The sequence below is a fragment of the Grampus griseus genome (genome assembly GCF_964374135.1).
Source record: "Grampus griseus genome assembly, chromosome: 3".
NCBI classification, from domain to species: Eukaryota; Metazoa; Chordata; class Mammalia; order Artiodactyla; family Delphinidae; genus Grampus; species Grampus griseus.
This window is the reverse complement of record NC_139019.1, coordinates 164,308,138-164,331,705: the sequence shown is the minus strand read 5'-3', so window position 1 is coordinate 164,331,705 and position 23,568 is coordinate 164,308,138. Positions and strand designations below refer to the sequence as shown.

General features: G+C 55.4%; 1 protein-coding gene across 1 annotated transcript; it reads right to left on the bottom strand.

Annotated features, from left to right (window-relative positions):
- Positions 1-84: 84 nt before the first annotated feature.
- PKN1 (protein kinase N1) lies at positions 85-23,491 on the bottom strand. Its single transcript, XM_082652284.1, has 22 exons — positions 23,280-23,491; positions 18,351-18,654; positions 16,701-16,852; positions 14,959-15,094; positions 11,740-11,885; positions 11,305-11,518; positions 10,295-10,489; positions 8,565-8,674; positions 8,330-8,473; positions 6,023-6,098; positions 5,799-5,940; positions 5,616-5,709; positions 3,829-3,908; positions 3,678-3,753; positions 3,490-3,581; positions 2,075-2,251; positions 1,851-1,913; positions 1,643-1,719; positions 1,297-1,439; positions 923-1,030; positions 755-835; positions 85-354 (listed from the first exon to the last, which is right to left on the bottom strand). The coding sequence occupies exons 1-22, from the start codon at positions 23,298-23,300 to the stop codon at positions 151-153; spliced, it is 2,835 nt and encodes a 944-aa protein (XP_082508410.1). The 5' UTR covers positions 23,301-23,491; the 3' UTR covers positions 85-150.
- Between the last annotated feature and the right edge of the window lie 77 nt (positions 23,492-23,568).

Sequence of the window (23,568 nt, the reverse complement as noted above, 5' to 3'; positions counted from 1 at the left end):
CATCACATCCCCTCCCAACTCTCCCCACCTCCAAGCACGCCCCCCACCCCCATTACTGCACAAGAACGGACGGAGATGCATGGATAGAGCAAATCCCAAAGGCCTTTTTAAAAACTGACAGCTCGGTGGGGGCAGAAGTGGGGGAGGGGGCTAGCAGCCCCCGGCCACAAAGTCGAAGTCCCGGAAGGCTGCCTGCTCTGTGGCCGTGAGGGGCCGAGCGTCGCGGGGTGGGCTCAGCGTGGGGGCCTCCCCTGTGAATTCCTCGTCGAAGTTGCTGACATCAGTGCGGCCAGCCAGCGTGGGTACGAAAGGCGGCGGCAGGCGCCGGGCCAGCAGGGCATCCCAACCCAGTGTCTGCAGGGCAGAGAGGGGAGAGGTCAGCAGGGGAGGCTCAGAGCAGAGCGCAGGAAGGCTTTGCTCCTTGCACCCTGTCTGGCCTTGGATCTGTGGGGATCAACACAGGGAGTCACAAGATAGAGGGAGGGAAAGTGGCGGGCCTGGGGGCTCAGGAAGGATCACCGTAGGAGTGGGGGGAGGGGCCTGGGCTCATACACAGGGCAGCGCTCCCCCCCCCCCCCCGCCCCGCCACCCCGCAGGCCAGCCTGGAGTGGATGTGGGTGTAGGAGGGCCAGTGAGGGTAAGGGAGGGGGAAGGAAAGGCAGGCAGGTGTCAAGGGGAGGTGACAGTGTTGGAGGTGAAGCCACTAGGTCTTGGGTGGGGGGGATGGCTGGGTCCTGGGAGTGGGGGACTTCACCCTGAAGAAAGGCTGTTTTTTCACATCCTCTGCATCCCTCTCGCTGGATCCCAGCCTCCGCTCTGGATTCCTCCGCAGCAGCTGGGGGGAGGGAATTCTGTGTCAGTGTTCCTCTTCCTAGTCCCAGAGCCACTCCCCTGGCCCACCGTAAGTTGGGGGGGTCCTCACCCTGCGCATGATGCCAATGGCTTCAGCTGACAGGAAGCGGGGGTAGCGAACCTCATCGTTGACGATGCTGTCGAATACCTCCTCCTCGTCGTCCCCTGGGAACGGGGACTGGGGACAGGAAGAGCCAGGGTGAATTAGGCCCCTCTGGCCACACCACACCCAGCTCCACCCTGGGCTCCCGTGGCACTTTTACAAGGCTCACGTGGGAGGGTAAGTACCCCAATTTACAGATGCAGAAACCGAGGCTAGGGAGGCAAAGCCACCTGTCCTCAATCAGACAGCACATAGTGGAGGCCAATTCCGACCCCCCTCTCCCCCACCGGGCATATCCAGGTTACCGGGGACAGGCAGGGCGGAGCGGCCTGGGGCCTCACCTCACCGACCAGCATCTCATACAGCAGCACGCCCAGCCCCCACCAGTCCACCGCCCGAGTGTACGATGTGTCTGTCAACACCTCAGGTGCCAGGAACTCCGGGGTCCCGCAGAAAGTGCTGGTCCGGTCCCCATAGCCCATCCCTGGGGGCAGCAGGACCATGTGAGGTTATGGGGGTGGTCACAGCTCTAGCCCAGCCCAGCACGGGGTGGTCCAGACAGCCAGCCCCATCCCAGGACCAGGGTAGGGGATAACCCAGGTAAGGCTGGGGACTCCACTCCCTCCCCTCTCTGTCTAAACCCCAGAGGCCAGCCCCTCAGATCCCAGTCCCCCCACCGCTCATCACCCTCCTTGCAGAGGCCAAAGTCTGCAATCTTGACATAGCCCTCGGTGTCCAGGAGCAAATTGTCCAACTTCAGGTCCCTGTGGGGGAGGGGACGGGAGGATGTAAAGAGGGATGAGTGGGAATCTGGGTCCTGCCTGAAGCCTCAGCGTCCCCCAGTGGGCAGAGCATGCATGCACGGGCATATGCGCGCGCGCACACACATACACACCTGTAGACGATCTTGTGTTCGTGGAGAAACTGCAGCCCCAGCACCACACAGGCCGAATAAAAGCTGCAGAGAGAGGCCGGTGTGAGGGAGCTGGGCTTCCAGGAAAGGCAGAGGGTCACATAAGGCTCTCACATCCTCAAAAGCCCCCCATTACCCCATAACTCCAGGAGCTGGGGGGAGGCAGGGCCTGTGGGTGGAGGTGTGGGGTGGGGGACTAGGCTCACACGGCACGGGGCTCCGAGAACACATCACTGTGGATGTGCAACATCAGGTCCCCGCCGGCCGAGTACTCCATCACGAAGCACACGTGCTCTGGTGTCTGGAAACAGCCAAACAGGTTCACCAGAAAGGGGTGTCCCGCGCTGGTCACAGCCGCCAAGATCCGCTTCTCACACATCAGGCTGGGCGGGATGGGGGTGGGGCAGGGGTCAAAGACCACAGCAGCTCCCTACCACCGACTCGCCCACCCCCTAGAGTCCTCAATCATCAGCTGTTTGTCAAGGGCCTTGCATGGCTGTGCACACTTGGGCAAGTTGCTTCATGCTTCTGAACGTGCTAACCAGGCACCCAGAATCCATCCATTGTCCTAGTAACAGTCCTAGTAACTTCCCTCTGGGAAACCACCAGAGGGACTGTTCTTTCCCTTTGGAGCACCCCATCTCCCTGGCCAGGAATTGGCCCACAAAAGGGCAAGCCAGGCCAATGGGGCTCAATCTCAGGGTTTCTGCTGGAATTATTAAGGAAGAAGAGCTAAAGTCTGCAGATGAGCCTTAAACTGCTAGGGTGGGGGGCATCTCTGTCCCTGTGAGGGGACTGCAAGCAAAGCCCACACGGACAAAAGCAGAAGGGAGAGATATCAACTGAGCACCTGTGTACAGCCATGCCTGGAGGTAGGCCACCCCTGGACTTTCCTGATGCAGAGCAATGAATTCCTGTATTTGCTTAAGCCTAAATTGGGTTCCTGGTTAATAAAAGGATGTCAAGAAGATTGGGGACAATCTCAGGTATCTACAGGGGGCAGGGCACTGTGCAGAATGCTCTAGAGTCATCCTCTCATTCATTCCACCCGGCGACCCTGCAAGAAAGGCATTAGTACTCCCCTTTTCTAGAAGGGGAGCCTGAGGTTCAGAAGGGTGAAATGAACTCCCTAAGGTTTCTAAGCACATCTGTAGCAGAGGGAGGATCTGAACTCAGGGTCCTGACCCCAGTACAATGGCACCATTAATAGCACAGGCTTCAGAACTCGAGTCCCTAAGTTCAAATCCCAGACCTGCTGCCTACTGCCTATGTGACCTTTGGGCAATTTGCTCAAACTCTCTGTGCCATCAGCAGAATGGGGACAATAACAGTCCTTACCTCTTAGAGCCGTTGTGAGGAATTTGTTACTACATGTAAAGCACACGGTGGGTGCTTTCTAGGAGTCGTTATTATTGTAAGTATTGGGGTGGCCAAAAAGTTCGTTCGGGATTTCCTGTAATACAGGAAACCCCGAACGAACTTTTTGGCCACCCCAATACTAGCTTAATAAGTACAAGTGACTGTTACGAATCACTCTCACAGCAGCTCCAAGGAGGGGACTGCTCTGTCTCCCATTTCCCAGAAGACCAAAGTTCTCAGAGGGCCTGAGCAGGGTCCCCACCTCTCCACCTCGTCTCGGGCCACAATGTCCCCTTTCTTCAAAGCCTTGATGGCAAACAGCTCCCCGCTGGGCCGGAATTCGGACAGCAGCACCTGGAACCACAGTGGGCAGGGGTGGCCTTAGTGGCCAGTCCAAGGACCTGGAGGTCTGGACCCCCCAGACCCCCAACTCCTTGCCCCCCGCCTCACCTTCCCAAAGTGACCCCGGCCCAGCACCGCCAGGAACTGGAAATCCTCGAGGGTCAGGGGTGACTTCCTCAGAGGGCTGTGGAAAGAGGAGGTTGGTGGGAAAGGGACAGTGGGCAGGGGTGGTGGGTGGTGGCCAGGGGAGGGGTGTCACCTGCACAGGGTGGGGCCTGGGATCTCCTGGGTCTCTGAAGGCAGCTCAGGAGTGGTGGTAGTTTCCTGGATCAGAGAAGTCTGTGGCAGACAGAGGAGGTCAGAGTACAATAACCCATAACCACAAGAGCCACCAAGGCTCTTGTCACCAATGTGACCTCACCTCTCCTCCCCCACCCCTCCTCACTCAATCCCCCTTCAGCCACACTGTTCCATTCACTGTGCCCTGAACACACCAGGCGTGTTTCCACCCTAGGACCTTTGCATGGGGCTGTTCTCTCCACCAGGAACTCTCTTTTCTCAGCACCTGCACTGTTCCTCCCTCACCTGCTTCCGGCCTTTATTCAAACGTCACCTTTGAAGGTGGCCAGCTGACCGCCATATTAACTAACAGAAGCTCCAACGCTCCCTGTCCCCTTTCTCTGCTTTATTTTTCTTCCCAGCACATTCTATGCTGTATTTTATCATTTATCTACTTATTCCCTTTATTGGTATTAGGGAATACCACGGAGTGACCTAATTCTTTACATCATAAGCATATATAACTTTGAGAAGAATCAAAATTAGTAATTTAAGTGGGAAAAATTTACCTACTGGTCCATCATTCTCCACTATAGAGACAGTTCTAAAGATTCAATCAGTGCCAACAGGTGTACGGTAGGAAACACAGTCCTCTCCTGCCCCAGCTGCCCTCCCCAGAGCCAGCTGCTGTTCATGATTTCGTGGGTACCTTTCTAGATGTATTTTATACCATTCAAGCATTTTGGTGGCCGTGTGTGAATGTCCATCATAGATGTCCTGGACTGGAACTTCTAGGTCAAGGTAATGCCCATCTTTTTAACTCAGCCAGCTGTGCCGTCCGAAGGAGATGCAGTGATTCTCACGCTTTTCCTGCATCCTCCCCAGCGTTCAATGTTATTCAACTTTTGTATTTTTTTTTTGACAAACTCATCTAATTTAATGAGGCATCTCGTTTTAATTTGATGCCACGAAGCATATATTATTGTTTCCATTTTTTTAGAAAACGAGGTATAAAGTGCACTCGGTGAGGTGGGCAATGGAAAGAGCTCTTACATACGAATCTATCCAGATGCCCGTCGCCTAGCCCAAGGGTCGGTAAACTCCATGCTTTGTACAGTCTGTAAACTAAGAAGGATTTTTACGTTTCTAAAGGGCTGGGGGAAAAAAATCAAAAGAAGACTAATAGTTCACGATCCATGAAAGTGACAGACGTTCAGTAAGGCTTCCTGGCGCACAGCAACACCCCTTCACGTCTGCCTGTATCAGGTGTGGCTGCTTTCTACGAGAGCAGCATTGACTAGTCATCACTGTGACCTTCTGGCCCACAAAGCTGAAAATACTGCCTATATGGCCCTTTCCAGAAAAAGTGTGCTGACCTCCGACCTAGATCAAGATGCAGAACATTTTTATCATCTTTGCCAGGCTCTCTTGTGTCCCCCCTCCTATCAATAAACCCCCACCCAGAGAAAACCACTAACTGGACTTCTGTCATCGACATGAGTTTTAAGTGTGATCATTTTACAGGGCAGCGTACTAAACACAGAGAGGTGAAGCTGCTTGGCGTGAGTCACACAGCTAGGAGGCAGCAGAGCAGGGACGGGACCCAGGTAGCCTGGCTCCCAAGCTCATGTTTTTATCCGGGATAGAGAACAGGACCCCGGTTCTGGCAGAGGTGTGCTGTGTGACCAGGGAAGTTCCTGGCGATCTCTGGGCCTTGAGTGGCAGTGGAGGTCCCCTAACACTGCCCAGGCCAAGGGGGAAGCTCACCAGACTTGATGGGCTGGAAGGAGGACCCAGAGGGCTCTTCTGGGGTGAGCTGTCCAAGTCAACCCCGAGGTTCAGCTTCTCCACAGATATGTCGCTGCGGCAAAGGGAAGAGGGTGCATCTAAGACCTAGCATTCCGGGAAGCAACCAGAGGCAGCCGGAACTCCGGGGCCCTCCCTCCTTACCCTGTGGACCGAGCCTCGGGTCCTGGAGAAGCCCCAGGGCTGAAGGTGCCTGTGGCAGTGGCATTGGGGATGAGCCTGCGAAGCAGCCGCACCCAGGTGGCGACGTCGATGTTCATCTGCCTAGCGCGCTGAAATGCCTTCCCTGGGGAGACAGGGGCGGGTGTCACCCTCTGTGACACTCCCGGGACCCCTGGTCTCTCCCCTGCCCCAGCCCATCCCCTCACCTTGCTGCTTGGAGAAGATCTTCTTCTGCCGTCGGAGCCGCGGTATCCTCTCAATGACAGGGTTGCGGAAGGTGACCTGAGGGAGGGGCTGGCGTGAGGACCCTCGCCCACCTCCAGGCAGCTTGGTGGGGAAGCCCTTAGGATCATAGGTGTGCACGCCCATATGTCTCGGGGGTTCTGATCGCTGTGGCATTGCGTTCAACCACAGAGTACTAGGCATCGTATTAAGGGGTCATAAAGCCAGTCCATCCTTCGACGGGACCATCTCCTGAAGTGCTACCTTGGAAAGGCAAGAAGGAGGCAAGCAGGCCCTCCTCCAGGGGTGGGGAGTGGGTCTGGTCCAACGAGATGCGCATACAACTCCAGCAAACAGGTCCTACACTTCACCTAGTGTCCCGATCGCCCGAGTGTTGTCCCAGACCAGCAGCATCAGCATCACCTGGGAACCTGCTGGAAGTGCAGATTCTCAGCACCGCCACCCCAACCTGGACCCACCGAATCAGAAACCCCGGCGCTGGAGCCCCGAAGTCTGTGTTTCAACAAGCCCTCCAGGTGATGCTGGCGCCCACCCACGTGGGGAAACCACTGGCCGAGTTGAATTCTCCCGACTCCAACGCATCTTCTAGAAGGTGCCGGAGTCACAGAACTGTGTGGCTTTATGGGTGTCCAATCTGGTCCCCTCTAGCCACATGTGGCTATTTCAATTAAGTAAAATGAAAACGTCAGTTCCCCCAGTCACACTAGCCACACTTCAACGGACTAGCAGCTACTGTATTGGATGACACAGATATGGAACATTTCTACCTACAACGGAACTCAACGATTGTAGGCTCACTGACAACAGAACTGCAGAAAGTCCTACAGGCTGGCGCTTCGGGGAGAACAAAATAGAATGTTATAAGTAAACCTTGAAGGCAAGAAGGACTGCCTCAGAACTTGTCCCCCGGGCCACCCACCTCTATCGTCCACTTGGGTTTTGGACAGTCTTCCTAATAGAAGAATAGTTTCGTGGCCCTACCATCTGAAGTCTGCCCTTCTCTGCTCCTTTCCTTCAGGAGTCCTCGATTATGAGATCACATAAGAATTTCCACCTGGATAGTAAAACAGCCCTTGAATATTTTCAGAATTTTTCTAGATACTTTTTCAAGAAAAAACTACGTGTTGGGAATTAGTGAAAATTTACTAATTTTTTTTTAATTTTGAAAGCACTTTTTAGTGAAAACTTAGAGTAATATGTATTTGGTCTCTGGCAACCAAGGAAAAGCTTCTTTCAGGTTAATCTTTAAACTCACTTGAACCCAGTGACTCACTTGGTATTTAACCCACTCCCGAAAACAGAGTTCATTATACAGCTGTATTTTATACTGTGCATTGTGAACTGTTTCTCTTTCATTTCTGATCTCTTTCACATGGTCTGATCTTCTTGCAAAGAGAAGCGGTATTTAAAAATCTAAGCAAGTAGCAAAAAAGAAAAAAACAAACACATTTCCTCCTGGGTTTAAGGACATGGGGAGACACACACATACACACACACACACATATACCTATAGACAAAAAAACAGGACACATGTATATGTTAGGGGCAAATTTGAAGAATTTTTGAGGATGATTCTGGTTAAATGAGGGCACCAGTGACTTTCTTTCTCTGTGGCTCATTTCCTCCTCTATCAGATGTGACTAATAATGGTCCTGTTTGCACTGGGTTATTGTGAGGACTAACGAGTCAATGCCAGTACAGCACTGCGAACAGGGCCCAGCCATACTACAAGGGGTCAGCTAGGAACGTTACTTAGACTACGGGCTCTTCATCAGGGGACCCTGGCCGTGTCTGGAGACATTTTTGGTGGTCACAACTTGGAGCGGGGGGGTTGCTACTGGCATCCTGTGGGTGGAGGCAGGGGGTGTTGCTCAGCACCCTGCAGTGCACAGGACGGCCCCTGTAACCAAGAATGATCCAGCCCAAATGTCCATAGTGCCAAGGGTGGGCCACCCTGATTTGGACCCTAACCCTGACATCACTGTGGAAGGAATCTCTCTGCTCAGCTGTGGCTCTGGTGGCAATCTCCGTAATATGTTGCTAGGGTTTGCTTTGCTTTTCTAGCTTGACAAAATTTTGTTGTTGTTGTTGTTTTTCTTTTTTTAATATCTTGTTTCAGAACAAAACCAATCCCAGCTTAAGTCATGCATTGATGTGACTAATTATATGTACTTTTCTATCGAGATTCAGAGACCAGTGGAAAACCCATCTTCCCCTTCCAGAGCAGGAGATGCCAAAGCATTTTCTCAGGGGTCGGGGTCAGGCTGTACCTCAGCCACCAGGCAGCCCTGAGGTTCCATGTCCAGCTGTACTTCATGCCTCTCGTTGTCCAAGAAATCCTCCAACTTCAGGAATTTGAGGGCACACAGGCCCCGCTGGTCCCGCCAGAACACAGCCAACTCCAGCTCCCGTGCCTCAAGGGAGAGAAAGAGGGCCGTCATTTGGGGCGCCCGAGGCCTCAAACTCCTCCTCCTCCAAGCCCTGTCATCCCCTAACCCAACTCACCCTCTCCAGCTCCAGGGTGAAGCTCTGGTCCCAGGCGTGGGGACCACACGGCTTCCAGGACGTCTGCCCCACCACTGTGTTATCCAGCTTGAGCACAGTGCTCACCTCACCTGGAACAGGGGTTGGGGTAGGCCGTCAGGAGATTCTTGCAGGCCGAGGGTAATCTCTTGTATCTTATTAAAGACATCTTCTCCTCCCCCCACAATATTCTGCTGTGCTATCTGACAAAGCTTTACAGTTCTGCCTGTCACATTAAGGCCTTTAATCCATCTCCAGTTGATTTTTGCACGAGGTGTGAGGCGGGGATCCAAATTCACTTTTATGCTGTATGCAAGTTCCGGCAATATATTCCTAAGTATTTACCCTCGAAAAATGCAGGCAAGTATACATCGGGAGATGCATAAATATAATGCTTATATAACAGCCCTAAATTAGAAACAGCTCACTGTCCAGGAATTAATATATAAATTGTAATATAGTCTTTAGCTAAACCATGAAATGGCTGAATTCAACTATTTTTTACCTAAAAAAAGACAGCAATCTGACATGCCTCATGACATGGCAAAATGAATGAACTACAGTTTCATGCAACGATCGGGATGAGTCTCCCAAACAATGTTGACTGAAAGAAGCCATTACCATAAAATACATTCTGTATGATTCCACATATATGAAGTTCAAACACAGGCAAATTAAACTACATTGTTTTGAGATGGTACATGGGTGCTAAAACTACAAAGCAAAACAAGGAAATGATAACCGTGAGAGTCAGGAGAGTAGCCACCTCTAGGACAGAGGAAGGGGCTGGAATTGAGGATGGGGCATGAGGGGGCTCAGAGAATTCTACTTCTTGACCTGGGTGGTGGCAACACAGATGGTTACTCTATTGTGATTCTTCTTTTATTCATACTTTTAAACATGTACGTATTAGCTTTTTTCACACTGTGGTAAAATTCACGTAACATAAAATTTACCGTCATAATCCTTTTTAAGCGTACAGCTCAGTGGTATCAAGTACGTCCACACTGTTGTGTAACCATCGCCACCATCCATCTCCAGAACTCTTTTCATCTTCCCAGACTGAAACTCTGTCCCCACTAAACAATAACTCTGCATTCCCCCCTCACCCTCAACCATCATCTCTATGAATCTGACCACTCTGGATCATATAAGTGGAATCATGTACTACTTGTCTTTTTATAACTGGCTTATTTCACTTAGCGTAACGTCCTCAAGTTCATCCATGTTGCAGTATGTTTCAGAATGTCCTTCCTTTTCAAGGCAGAGAAATATTCCATTGCATGGATGGACCACATTTTGTTTACCCATCCATCCGTCAACAGACACTGGGTTGCTTCTACCTTTGACCATTGTGAATAATGCTGCTATGAACATGGGTATACCAATATATCTTCGAGACCCTGCTTTCAACTCTTTTGTATATTTACTCAGAAGCGGGATTGCTGGATCATATTGTAATTCCCTGTTTAATCATCTGAGGACCTGCCATTCTGTTTTCCTCAGTGGCTGCACCATTTTACATTTCCACCAACAGAGCAGAAGGGTTCCAATTTCTCCACATCCTCCTTAACAGCTGTGTTTGTTTTGTTTTGTTTTGCGGTATCCATCCTAACGGGTGTGATGTACTAATTTTTGAGAATGTTACAAATGTGGGAAATCCAGGACCCCCCACCCCATCTCATCCCTCCAGACCCTCAATGCCCACTCACTGGTGTTCTCGGATTCCGCTTTGAGACTGCTCCGGCCACTGAGGCTTCCACTTCGGCTGTAAAGGCCCCGGGCTGGGCGGCTCAGGAAGGGGGTGCGGCTCTCAGGGGTCCCAGGCACCCCCACTGAAGGTGAGGGGTTCCAAGGGATGGTCTCTGGAAGGTCTCTGCAGCCCACTACACGCACCTCCAGGGTCCCTGAGAGAGGAGCAGGCTCATGACGGGGGGGGGGGGGGTCACATCTGGGGCAGGACGAGGGGAAGGGCCTGCAGGTAAAGTGGGCATGTGCAGAAGTGGCCAACATGCAAGTGGGAGGTGGTGAAGGACTGTCAGGGTGAGGCAGGGGGTCTGATGCAGGGATGGCTGTGTCCGGAAGTGAAAAACATGGGACAAGGGGAGGGGTGGGTCAATCTGGGGAGGGGGTCTGGATGCTGGGGTTTAGTGACAGAAGAGAGGTTCAGGGTGTAGGCTGAAGGTCCAGGCGGTGGTGAGCCAGGTAGGACTAGGAGTCCGGGCTTAGATTCGGCGGGCTGATCTGAGGTCTGACACTGGGGCTGGGGTCTATGGTAGGGCTAGTCTGGGGAGGTAGTGGCTGAGGGATCTAAGGAGGGAGGGGCTGGCTAGCCTGGGCGTTGGGGGACAGAGGTTCAGGGCTGAGGGTTCTGAGAGCAAGGGACTGTGAGACTGGGCTGGGGGACTCTGGCTGGAGAAAAAAGGCAGGGCCATTTGGGGAGGGGTGGCGAAAGTGAGGATGGGGATGGGGACAAGAGTCCCTCAGAGGGCAAGGCGGGGTGGGAAGTCCAGGTGCATACGGCTGTCTGGCATGGGAAATGGGGCCCAGGTCCAGAGGGCTGAGGTGAATGGAGAAGGGAGGGAACAGTGGGATGGGAGTCCAGGGTTGGGGAGAGTGGAGATCCCGGTTGGGGGTCTCGGGGCTGGGGGACTCAGAGGGGTCAGGAGTCCAGAGCTGCGGGAGGTAGGGTCCGGATTGGGTGGGGGACGTCGGGACCCACCTGTGAGCGGCGCGGGCTTGCACAGGGTGCTATAATGCATGGCGGGGAAGGGCCCGGCCAGGCGGGCACTGAAGGCTGAGGACGAGGCCGCAGCAAGCTCCTCGCGCAGCAGCCGCCCCTTCGGGTGGTCAGCGGGCAGCTCCCCGAGCCGCCGCTCCAGCGCCTCCCGAAGCAACCCCAGCTTCTGGTTGGACTCGGTCAGCTTCTCCTGCGCCTGCGGTGGGAGGAGCCTGGCCGGGCTGGGGGCGGGATCCAGCACGCCCCTCCCCAAGTGCAGACCCAGGCCCCGCCCCCAGACTGGCTAAGTCCTACCTGGAGCTCCTCCCTGGAAGCCCAAGCCCTCAGCCATTTGGGTCCTACCCCTGGGCTCCCTGAAAATGAGGTCCCACCCATCGCTGAAGCCCCACCCCTCTGGGTCGACACCGCGTCCCTCACCTCGCTGACAGCCTTGCGGTCTGGGGCTTTGGCAGCGCTGAGCAGGCGCAGCACGTTCTTGGCGCCCTCCGCCACCGCGTGCTCGACTCGGAAGTGGTGCCGCAGCTCCTCGATGCGCAGCTCCATGGCCCCCAGGTCTGGACTCCCTGTGGGTGTAGGACACGAGGCAGTGAGGCTAGCCTGGGCCCAGGTCCAACCAGTCCGGTCCCAGACACGCAGCCATCTGCAGGAACAAGCGCTGGCCACAGACGGCCGTCAATATGCATCACTTTCTCCCAAGGTGAGGGGTCATGGTGACACAGTCACACTGTCACCCACAGGCAGACGACCACACTTCCACCCAGATGCTGTCCCTCTTTTATCCAGACGCTCTCACACCCACATGGACAGTCCCAGGGATGTAGTTAAGCTGTCACCCGGGGACAGTCATATATACAGGCACACCATTAACAAAGTCTTAGGGACAGATACATTGTCAGGGTCCCACTTCATCCCCAGGGACTGTCGCAGGGATACCATGGCAACTGGATAGGATATAGTCACACAGACACAGGAACACTTAAAAAAAAAGAGTAACTTTCATTCATTGCTAATGGGAATACAAGTGGCTTTCCAATGGAGGCAGTTTGGCCGTTTCTATCAGAATCAAAAATGTATTTACCCTTTGATTCAGCAATCCCAGTTCAGGGACTTTATCCCATAAAAAACACCTCTGCAGGGACTTCCCTGGTGGCGCAGTGGTTGAGAGTCCGCCTGCCGATGCAGGGGACACGGGTTTGAGCCCTGGTCCAGGAAGATCCCACATGCCGCGGAGCAACTAAGCCCGTGCGCCACAACTACTGAGCCTGCACTCTAGAGCTCACGAGCCACAACTACTGAGCCCATGTGCCACAACTACTAAAGCCCGCGCACCTAGGTGCTCCGCAAAAAGAGGAGCCAGCGCAATGAGAAGCCCGAGCACCGCAATGGAGAGTAGCCCCCGCTCACCGCAACTAGAGAAAGCCCGTGCGCACCAACGAAGACCCAATGCAGCCAAAAATAAATAAATTAATTTTTTTTAAAAAAACACCTCTACACGGTTATTCACAGCCTTCCTTCTAAGAGCAAAAGATTGGAAACAACCTCATTTCCTCCAGCAGGGGTCTGGATAAATGCATAGTGACCACCCACCCCATGAAATACCATGTAGTTGGGAGAACAGGAACAGTGTCACACAGACGTCGTCACACTGTCACTCACAGGGTGACAGTGGCATTATCACTTTGTCACCAGTGTAGGCACTGGAACACACACACACACACACACGCTGAGGAACACACACTCTCACAAAGATGCCATCACACTGCCACATAGGGATATTGTCACAGTGATGAGGCTATTACATAGATATATGCCTTGTCAACCCCCAGCAAAGGGACACAGTCACAAGGGCAGAGGGAAATGGTCACAGAACATAAATGCCCTTATAGGACACAGTCACAGAGTGGCAAAACTCCCAGGGCTCTATCTCCAGCCCAGGGAGAATCAGAGGAACACAGTCACACTGCCACACGGATAAGGCATAGGGACAGGTAAAGAAATGCCACCATACTGTCACATAGGCAGGGCAGCATCACTGATACCCACAGACACAGAGGCCCAATGGCACAGGGACAGGCACAAGGATACACTGTCACCCAGGTGCAGGAAACTTGTCACTCAGAGAAACAAGGCCACGGTCACCCTTATCCAAGGCTGTAGATTCCAAGGACGGTCTCGCTGTCCTGCACAACGACCTAGACTCAGACGTGGGCACTCAGACAGTCACAGTCACCCACAGCTGTGTGGCACCCACCGGGACTGCTGTCATATGTGCCCAAACAGTCATCAAGGCTTTTACACTTATGGGGACAAAATCAGGCTGTCACCAAAAGTTACAATGTCACCCCAAAGCACAGGGACGTGATCATACCATCACACACTGTCACTGAGAAGCCCCCGTAGGCATTCAGAGTTCAGACGAACAACCACACAGTCACGCCAACACCTCCCCGCTACAAAGACACACACATTGTCACCCGAGTTCCAAGCCCTATTGCTATGGACTGCATGTTTGTGTCCCTGCAAAATTCGTACGTTGAAACCCAACCGCCAATATGATGGTATTAGTTGGTGGGGCCGCTGGGAGGTGATTAGGTCATAAGGGCGGAGCCCTCATGCATGGGATCACTGTCCTTATAAAAGGGACCCCAGAGAGCTCCCTTGCCCCTTCTACCAGTGAGGATGCAGTAAGAAAGCAGCTGTCTATGAATCTGGAAGAGGGCTCTCACCAGACGCTGGATCTGCCGGCGCCTTGATCTTGGACTTCCCAGCCCCCAGAACGGTGAGAAATAAATGTCTGTCGCTTACATGCCCCCACCCCCAGTCTGTGGTATTGCGGTACAGCAGCCCAAATGCACTAACACCCACCAAGAGCTGACACTTACCTCTCGTAGTGACACAGAAACTACCATAGTTACAGGGCAGGATATTATTACGGAGGAGCTGCGGCACCATATTATTACGGAGGAGCTGCGGCACCATGATGTTATTATGTATTGTGTCCCCATGGTCAGCATCACTGATACACATCAGTAGCTGATACACTGACACACATCAGTAGCACAGATAATCTTCTCTGCACACAATACATCAAGACCCGGTGACAAATTCAGGCTAACAATGGGGTTGAGACACCCCCAGGCATTCATACACTGAGACACACAAAGGAACACACACACACCGTGGACACCCACAGGGGCCAACGTGACAAGGCAACCACCTAGTCCAGGGGTCCGCACATTATTTCCGTAAAGAGCCAAAGGGTAAATATTTTTGGCCTTGTAGACCACACGGGCTCTGTTGCCACTCCTTGGCCCTGCTGTTGCAGTGCAAAAGCAGCCTTAAGTGATAGTAAATGAACGGGCATGGCTGGGTGCCAATAAAATTTTATTTGAAAAAAAAAAAAGGCGGCAGCAGATTTGGTCCAAGAACCGTAGTTTGCCAATACATGATCACATGCAAATCTGAAATAGGACAAAATGGGAAACTGAGGCCTGGCAAGGGTCAGGAATGGGCTCCAGTCACGTGGTGAGTCACAGCACCCACCTCCCTGCCTCAGAGAGGGACCCCTCGTGGGGCTGGGAGCTGAACTCTCCAGGGTGGAATGCAGGTGAGGTTTGTTCAGGGCAAGGGACTCACCTTGGGCCTCGTCTGCGGCCGCCTGGCTCTCCAGCTGGCAGGCCTGCAGCGCCCGGCGGAGCTGCATGCGGATGATGTCAATCTTGGTCTTACTGTCCTGCAGCATCTGCTGGGCCGTCAGCAGCAGCTTCCGGTCCTGGAGGCAGAGATGGGCCATGAGGGAAAGGCTGGGCAGATGAGGGTCTGACCACCAGTCCTGCTGTCTACATCGTGCAGGCCCTGGGTGACCCTGTGACAGAGCATTCATGTGTGGGTGTGATAACACGTGCCTCCGTGTGTTCCTGGGTGCTGATGGGAGATGTCGCCCGTGGCATTTGAATCCTGGCTCTGCCGCCTAACAGCTGTGTGACTTTGGGCAAGCCGCTCAACTACTCTGGCCTGTTTGCTCATCTGCAGGAAGGGGAGTACTAACAGCACCAACCAACACTGGGCTGAGGATTAAAGGAGCTAACCTGTGTGGAGGGCTCAGAGCCGTGCCTTGCACCAGCAGGCACTGCGTTTGTGTCAGCTGTCAGAATGGCGTGCATGTGTAAGTGTTCCCCGTGGTGGGCGTAGCCTTGACTGTAGCCACGTGGGTGAGTCCAAGGGTGGCTGGATGTGAGACAGTTACAGTAAGTGGAGTCCTGATGTTTGTGTGTGCAGGTCAAGGCACAGCGATGACTGGGCATAGCCAAGGACCCCGTGTTGTGTACATGCACTGGACACTGGTTGTGGATTTTTCCATCTACCTGGTGCTGTGTTTCAAAACCAGGCACTGCTAACCTGTGGTCAAAGAAGTCTGTGTACTGACTGAAGGGGGCAGGAGGGAACCCTTTCTGGGTGACAGGAAGTGTTCTGTATTTCGATGTGGGTGATGTGTACCTAGATAAAAATTCATTGGTCTGTACACTTAAGTTTTCTGCACTTTACGTCCATTTGTTACACATCGATAAAAGGTAAAAAAAAAAAAAAAAATTCTGCATGGCTTGTGCCCTCCCACATAACATTCGCATTTGTGTGTGCACACAGGCATGGGTGCTCTCTGGGTCTCTAGCTGTAGGTCTGACTGCGCTGTGGGTGTATCTCTGGGTGTTGGTGCAAACCTGTGACTGTGTACTCAGTACTGGTACAACTGGGGGAGCGCCTGTGTGACAATTCTGGTCTCTGAGTGTGAATTTAATAATGTGTGTGTCTGTCTGTCTAGGCGGTGTGTTGGCCTGTGCTGTGTGTCCGGGCGTTATACGATGGTGTGTGTCTCTCTGTATCTAGAGGTTGCTCTGGTGGTCATCCTCCACGTGCTTATGAGCGTTGTTACTGATGTGACTCTAGACCTTATGACGGTGCATGTGTGTCTGTGAGTCTCTAGGTGTTGTTGTGACCATGGCTGTGTCTCTAGATGTTAGGACGATGATGTGTGTGCCCCGAGGTGTTGATCTGCGTGTACAAGTGTCAGAGAGAGACCACCAGCAGTGAGAGGCTGCGTGTTGCCCTGACCATCTCTGGGGGTAACTGAGTTTGGGGGGGACAGTCTCTGTCATGTGTCTGTCTGACATCACCCACAGTTACCCTGTTTCCCATATGCCCCCATGAGCTGCCCGCACCCCAGTCCTGCTGCAAAGCCACCCATCAGCCCCTCTGTCCCCAACCCAGAGGACCCCAGACTCCCAAGGGAGCAGATGTAGGTGCCACCCTGCCCCCCCCAGACTGTATTCGCTTGCGGGTGTACATGCACACGGGGCGGGGTGCACTCGCGCTGCCCCCACCTTAGTGCTGCCGTTGCTGTATGTCTGGATCATGTTTTCCGCCCCCTGCTTCACCTTCAGCTCGATGGCCAGCTGCTTCTCCAGGCCGGCCACGCGACTCAGGTTGGTGGCTGAGCAGGCTGGGCCACCTTCACAGGGGGACTGGGGGGCATCTGGAGGGGGTAGATGGGGCAGAGTCACCACGGCCCTCACCTCCATCTGCCCAGGTGGTTCTGCCCCAGCTGAGAGGATCCACCCCCAGGGCCAGGGAGAGGAAGAGCTGGGGACCAGGGTCCAGAGGGCCCAACCACCCCAGCCCTCGTAGGGAAACCCCTGCAGGACTGGGGCAGGACCAGCATGAATGAGCACAGGCAAGTGTCCAGGTGTGCGCTGGGTCCTTGGTGCTGGTGTGACTGTATCTACCTTCATACGGAAGTCCCCAACTACTTACACAGCTGTGTGGGCATCCGTGGGTGTGGCGGTGGTTAGGTCTGTGACCCGCAGGGTGTTGGCATAACTGAGCGAGTATGTGTCTCCCCAGGTGCTAGTGTAACTGTGAGATTCGAGGTGTTAGAAGGACTGTGTGAGATTCTGGGTGCTGGGGGTGACTCTAGGCATATGCTTCCGACTATTGGCACAACTGTGCTTTCTGATCTCCCGGCACTGGTACAACTGTGTCCACGTGTCTGGGTGCTGGTACAGCCGGACATGCGTGTCTCTGGATGCTGGCATGGCTCTGTGAGTCTCTAGCGAGTGGTGTGACTGTCCAGGTCACTCTGGGTGCAGCTGTGACCGGATGAGGTTTTGGGGGTCGGCTGAACTGTATCTCTGAGTGTTGACATGACAATGTTGGTCTCTAGCTGTTGACACACCTAAGTGGTATATGGGTGTTGGGCTAAGTGGTGCTGAGTCTTCAGGCCTTGTCCGATTGTGTGTATAAGTCTCAGGCTGTTGACAGGTCGGTGGACGTCTGCAGGGGTTGGGCAGCTCTGTGTGTGTGTGAATCTCTGGGGGTTGGCGCGAGCATGTGCGAGTCTCTCGGTATTGTCTGTGTGTCGGTGTGACTGTGCGTGCATTTCTCTGGGTGCTGGGTGCCGGTAGGCAAGTCTCTGGGTATTCATATGATAGTGCGTATGCCCTTAGGAGTTGTCTGGGTGCTGGTGTGACCGTGTGTGAATGTCTCTGGCTACTGATGTGGTGTGTGTTACACCTTTGTCTTTGGTTGCAAGGTGAAAAAGTTCTGCACATCCCTTGCACGATAATGTGAACCTACTCAACACCACTGAACTGTACACTTAAAAATGACGCATTTTGTTATGTGTTTTTTGATCCCAATTGAAAATTTTTTTAATCAATAAAAATTAAAGATATTTTAGAAAGAGTCTTGGGGGTTGTCCGGGTGCTGGTATGACTCTGTGAGCCTAGATATTCGTGTGACCCCGTGTAAGCCCTTTGGTGTTGTCCAGGTGTGGGTGTGACTGTGTGTACCTTTCTCTGGGTGTTGCTTTTGGCCTTTGGTCTGCCTGTATTTTGAGGCTCGGTGCTGTTGTGACCCAGTGTGTCTCCCTGGAGGTCAGAGGCGATGGGCTGGCCTCGCTCTAGGACACAGCGGGTGAGCCCTGGGCAGTGGAACCCCCTGCTGTCCCGCACCCCCGGGGAAGCCCGGCTTACCGTGCACGCCAGCCGCGGGGTCGGGCAGCACCACATGGGCGTGCAGCTCCTGCAGCTGCTGGTGCAGCAGGTCGAGTCTGCGCGAGGAGCCGCGCAGCACCAGCTCCACGGGGCCGAGGTTGCGGCCCAGGTCGGTGGTGGCCCGCCGCAGGTTCTCGGCGCCCTCCTTCAGCTTCAGCTCCTTGCGGATCTCCCGCCGCAGCCGCTCCCGTTCCAGCTCCAGCTGCTGCTGCACCCCGGGGGCTGCCAGGTCGGCGCCCGCCAGGCCCAGCTGCTCCAGCAGGGACCAGCTGCGCGGCTCGCTCTGCGGAGGACGGAGCAGGGTCAGTGGGGCCAGGAGGACTCTGGGGTGCGGAGTGCTCAGCCGTGCTCAGCCGACCTGGCCTGGTCCCCTCCCAGACTGTAACTCCTGACACAGGGCTGCTCTATGTCCTCTGATCGGCACCCCCCCGCCCCGCCACCAAAAGTGGGAGGTGAGGCAAGGCCCTGTCCCTGCTTTCAGACATCCCCAAACCGCAAAGTCCCGAGGGCAGGGGCTTCTTCCTTCCCTGTCCCCTCAGACTAGGGGACCACAAATACAGTTCAATCTCCCTTCATCTGTCCTCAGGCAGTGGGATTCTTCAGGTCAGATCCCATCACCCCACCACTGTGCCCCCCAAGCTAGGGGGTCCCCAAGGACAGGCCCTATCTCCCTTCCATTGTCCTCCCAAATTAGGGGGTCCCAAGAACAGGCCTTGTCTCCCTTCTGTCGCCCCCCAAATGACAAGATCCTGAGGGCAGATCCCTTTCTCTCCTCTGCTGCCCCCCTAACCTAGGAGGTCCCAAGGGTAGGCCCCATCTCCACTCCCCTGTCCCCCAAATTATGAGGTCCTGAGGGCGGGTTTCATCTTCCCTCTGCTGCTCCCCAAACAAGGAAGTATCAAGGGCAGGCCTCTGATGCCCCACCAAACCACAAGGTTGGGGTCCCAGGCCCCTTCTCCTCACTGCTGTGCCCTCAACCTAGGACAGGAGGTACTGAGGGCAGGCCTCACCTTCCCTCTGCTATAATCCCAAACGAGGAGGACACGGGGCGAGGCCTCATCTGTCCCCTGCTGTACCCCCAAACTAGATCCCGGGGACAGGCCCCATCTCCCCTCCTTTCATCCTCTACAACCGGCACCCTGAAGAGCAGAGGCCTCTCCCTTTCCTCCTCTATCTCCCCAGCCTGGAAGCCCAAAGGGCCCCAAACAGTTTCATCTCTCAAACAGAAAACTCCAAGTCTAACACCTCATCTCCTCCCTTCAGTCCAAAACCGAGAGGTACCGAGGGCAGAGCCTCTGGCCTGTGCCACTTGGGGTCCTCTTCTGCTGGCCCCCCACAAGGACCCCAGCCCGCACCTCCAGCTCCCGGTCCAAAGGGGGATTGGCCTCCGCCATCCTGGGTCCCGGCTGAGGGCCCCGCCCTCTTCCTGAACCTCAGCCTTGCCAGGGCCTCTCGCCTGCTACTTCCTCTTTCCTGCTAGCTCCCAGCAACCCCTGCAAAAGGCCAGCTCTGGGCCTCTGGGGCATCTAGAGGGCCTTCCTCTCAGGCCCCACTCCAGGCCTGAGCCGGCTTCTCTGGAGGCACCCCAGGGATGGCCCCTGCTCCCTGTCCCAAGAGGATGCCCAAGGCGTACACAGCGTGCACACGTTCACAGGCCCACTAGTGTGGACGTGAAGAGCAGCCTCCCCCATGTATACAGGCTCCAGGGGCTGGCTTGGGTGTGCACACGCTCTCATACACCTATAGGCATGTGCACGCATCGCAGGCTAGCAAGTGTGTGCACACCCCCTGCGTCTAGCCCTGTGCACACTTATATGCAAACACCCATGAGTGCTTATATGGGTGGCCCAGCCCCCTTCCTGCAGATGCAGCCTGTCCCAGCTTCCGGATTCTTCTCAGCTCGGTCTCTCGCTGCTGCTGACCACAGCTTAGAGGCCTAAGGGGCCTGGCCAGCCCAGCGGCACCTCCTTGAGGCCCACATTGTGAGGAGGCAGCGCTGGAGGGTTGCGGTGAGAGTGTCTCTATGAAAGCTCAATTATGGTAGCAGTTACTGCAAGCTGCTCCCAGGTCAACTAATGCAACCCCAGGAGGTGCTATCATCACCCCATTTTCTTTCTTTTTTTTTTGGCCATGCCGCATGGCATGCCGGATCTTAATTCCCTGACTAGGGATCAAACCCATGCCCCCCCTGCAGTGGAAGCACAGAGTCTTAACCACTGGACTGCCAGGGAAGTCCCTATTATCACCCTATTTTCAAGGTGAGGAAACGGAGGCCTGGAGCGGTGATGTAACTTGCCCAAAGTCCTACAGCCAGCAGAAGGCAGAGCTAGGATTTCAAACGGGAATGCCCAGAATCTGAGCTAGGTGTCAGCGTGGCATGAAGAGCCCCACAGACATTATCTGCCGCCGCCATGAGAACCCATTTCAGAGATGAAGAAAGTCATGGTTGGCTCCCGACCAACCTCAAGGGCAGCTGCCCCCAGGGATTTACTTCAGGCCAAAAGCGTCACTCCCATGATCCTCCTGACCCCTCACATTTATCCTGAGCAACTGCTATAATTCTCCCCCACTTTACAGGTGAGGAAACTGAGGCTCAGAGAGGTGGCAGCAGCAGTTCTCCATGGGGGAGGGGATCGCCTCCACGACCACCCCACTTCTGGGGGGCATTTGGCAATATCCAGAGACATTTTTGGTTGGTTGTCACAACTGGGGGTGCTACTGGCATCTACTGGGTCGAGTCCATGGGTGCCGCTCAACATTCTATAGTACACAGGACAGCCTCCATCTCAAAGAATGATTCAGCCCCAAATGTCAATAGTGCTGAGGCTTAGAAACCCTGGATTAAAGGACACAGATGCACACGCTGAGCTGCTGACCGTGACCCAGGAAGGATTTCACAGCAGCCCCACCTGCAAGGTGCTGGCCTGGTCTACGTCTTTCCCCACCATGAAAACCCTCCAGCTACATTTTTTTGACGGCAGAACCAAGGCTCAGAGAGGGAAAGGCACGGGGCCTAGGACACACTGTTAGGAAGTGACAGCTCTGGAATTTAAACCCAGGCTCACCTAATACCACCTGCTACCAACCAGGCCCCACCTGCCACCCAGCCCCACCCTATCCCCAGCAGGCAGAGCAGGGGTACAGCCAGGAGCAGGGCCAGGTCAAATGAGGGAAGTCCAGGCAGGCTCCCTCAGCCCCACCTCCTCCAGCAGCTGAGGCCTGAGAATATGCAGAGCAGGGAGGGAGGGAGGCCCGCCCTCCTGGGTTCTCCTCTCTTGGGTGACTCACTCCTACCTAGGGCAGGGGTCACCTGAGGGCCAGCACGATGAACCCATGAATCAGGAACCTGGCCTGGCCTTGGAGAATCCCTGCTCCCCCAACTCCCACCATGAAGCAGGAGACCCCAGGTCCAGAGGGTCCATCTTCCAGAATTCCCCTCTTCCCAGAGTGGCCAGGGACCTAGACCCCATGTCCGGAGATTTCAATGCTTTGGGCGTTTCCGGAATCTGGACAGGACATCCGTTTGCTGGACACAGAACGGACAGGCACACACTGGGACAGACAGAGGGACAGTTTAGCAGACCCAAGCAGCCACGAGAAAGGAATGACCAGGACAGGGGAAGAGAGCAGGAAGGAGATGGGAAAGGGGACCAGGGCACAGGTCCAGCCTCGTTCCAGGAATCACAGCCTCCGTCCAGGTCATGTTTGCTACACGCCAAGCGCATGCATGCGCCAGGGGATTCCTACACAGCCCTCCCAGGGCTGAGGTGTAGAGGCAGAGACCCCAGCCCTCCCCAGCCCCCAAGGTCTGACCTTGTGTGATCGGCAACACCAGATACGCCCAGCTCCTCGGCAAGGCTGGCAGGCCATCAGCAGGACTGGGATGGGGGATGGGGGTCATGGGACAGACACAAAGGGGATGTGGGGGCAGGTGCAGAAGGAGACGAGAACCCAGTTACACAGCAACCACAGGACGACGGAGGGATGATGAGGTGCTAATGGGGGCACCAGAGGTACAGGACATGTCTCAGATTTGGGTCACTGAACGAAAGAAGTGTTAGAAGTCACCCTGGCCCTGCTAGCCACAAATAGGGAAGGTGGGTCCAGGGCTGTGATGTCCACAAGGTGGCACAGGAAGAACCTGGCTGGGCGGCAGGTTGGTGTCAGTCCGCTGTGCCTCTGCGTGCGTGTGTGTGTGTGTGTGTGTGTGTGTGTGTGTGTTGTGGGGTGACCCAGCCCATGCCCAGGTGGGATTCCAGGTCTAAGAGAATCCCCAGTCTGTTGACATGGACACTCCCCACCTGGGATAAGGTTCCACCTGGCAGCCGGGTGGCCGTGTGGGTCCCCCATCCCCCGACCTAATGAGGTGACTCTGGCACTTCCGGCAACAGGTGACAATCTGGGTGGCGTCGGGACCATCGTAAAGCTCAGTCTGGAGGTGGGGGCGGCTGGAGCTTTGTTATGCGGGGGAGAGGAACGGGCCGGGCGGCCTCCTCCCTTCCCGGGGCACCGCGCCAGGCACCTGCTCAGGTGGAGCTGCACCTGCCCGGAACCGAACGCTGGGAGGGAGAACGAGTGGCAGGGTCGACAGGCACCGGGATGCACAGCCAGCCACAGACACCTGAATTCTAGCCTCCGCCGCGCCCCCTCTAATTCTTGGGGAAGGGCGGAGCTTGGGGGTGCTTCAGGACCTCCCCGCTCCCCCCTTGTGCGTACCTCCACCAGCCGAGAAGGGGACTGTGCTGGCTCCACGGTGCCGGCCCAGGGAGGGGGCGCCCAGTGCTCGGGGGAGGGGGGGAGGGGGGGACCCGCCCTGGCCGCCCCGATCCCGGGGGCTCCGGCAGCGCGCGGGCGGGGGTCCCCGGCGCCCGCTGGCCGCCAGGGGGCTGAGGACGCAGGTGCGCCTACCTGCAAAGCATCGCTGGCCATGTCCACGCGCCGTCCGCCAGGGGTCCCCGCGCGGAGAGAGGGGCGGTGAGAGGAGCGTGCGTACGCCCCACGCGGGGCGGGGAGGGGGCGGGCGCGGCGCGACCCCCCCGCCCCGGGCGCACGGCCCTCTCCGGCCTGCTCGGCTCTAGCCCCGCCTGGCCTGGCCGCCGTGTCCGCGCGCCTCGCCCTCCGGCCCCAGCTGCCGCTTGGCTCGGTCACGTGACCGCCTAGGTCGGCGCCCGAGGAGGGGGCGGGGCCGAGGGGGTGC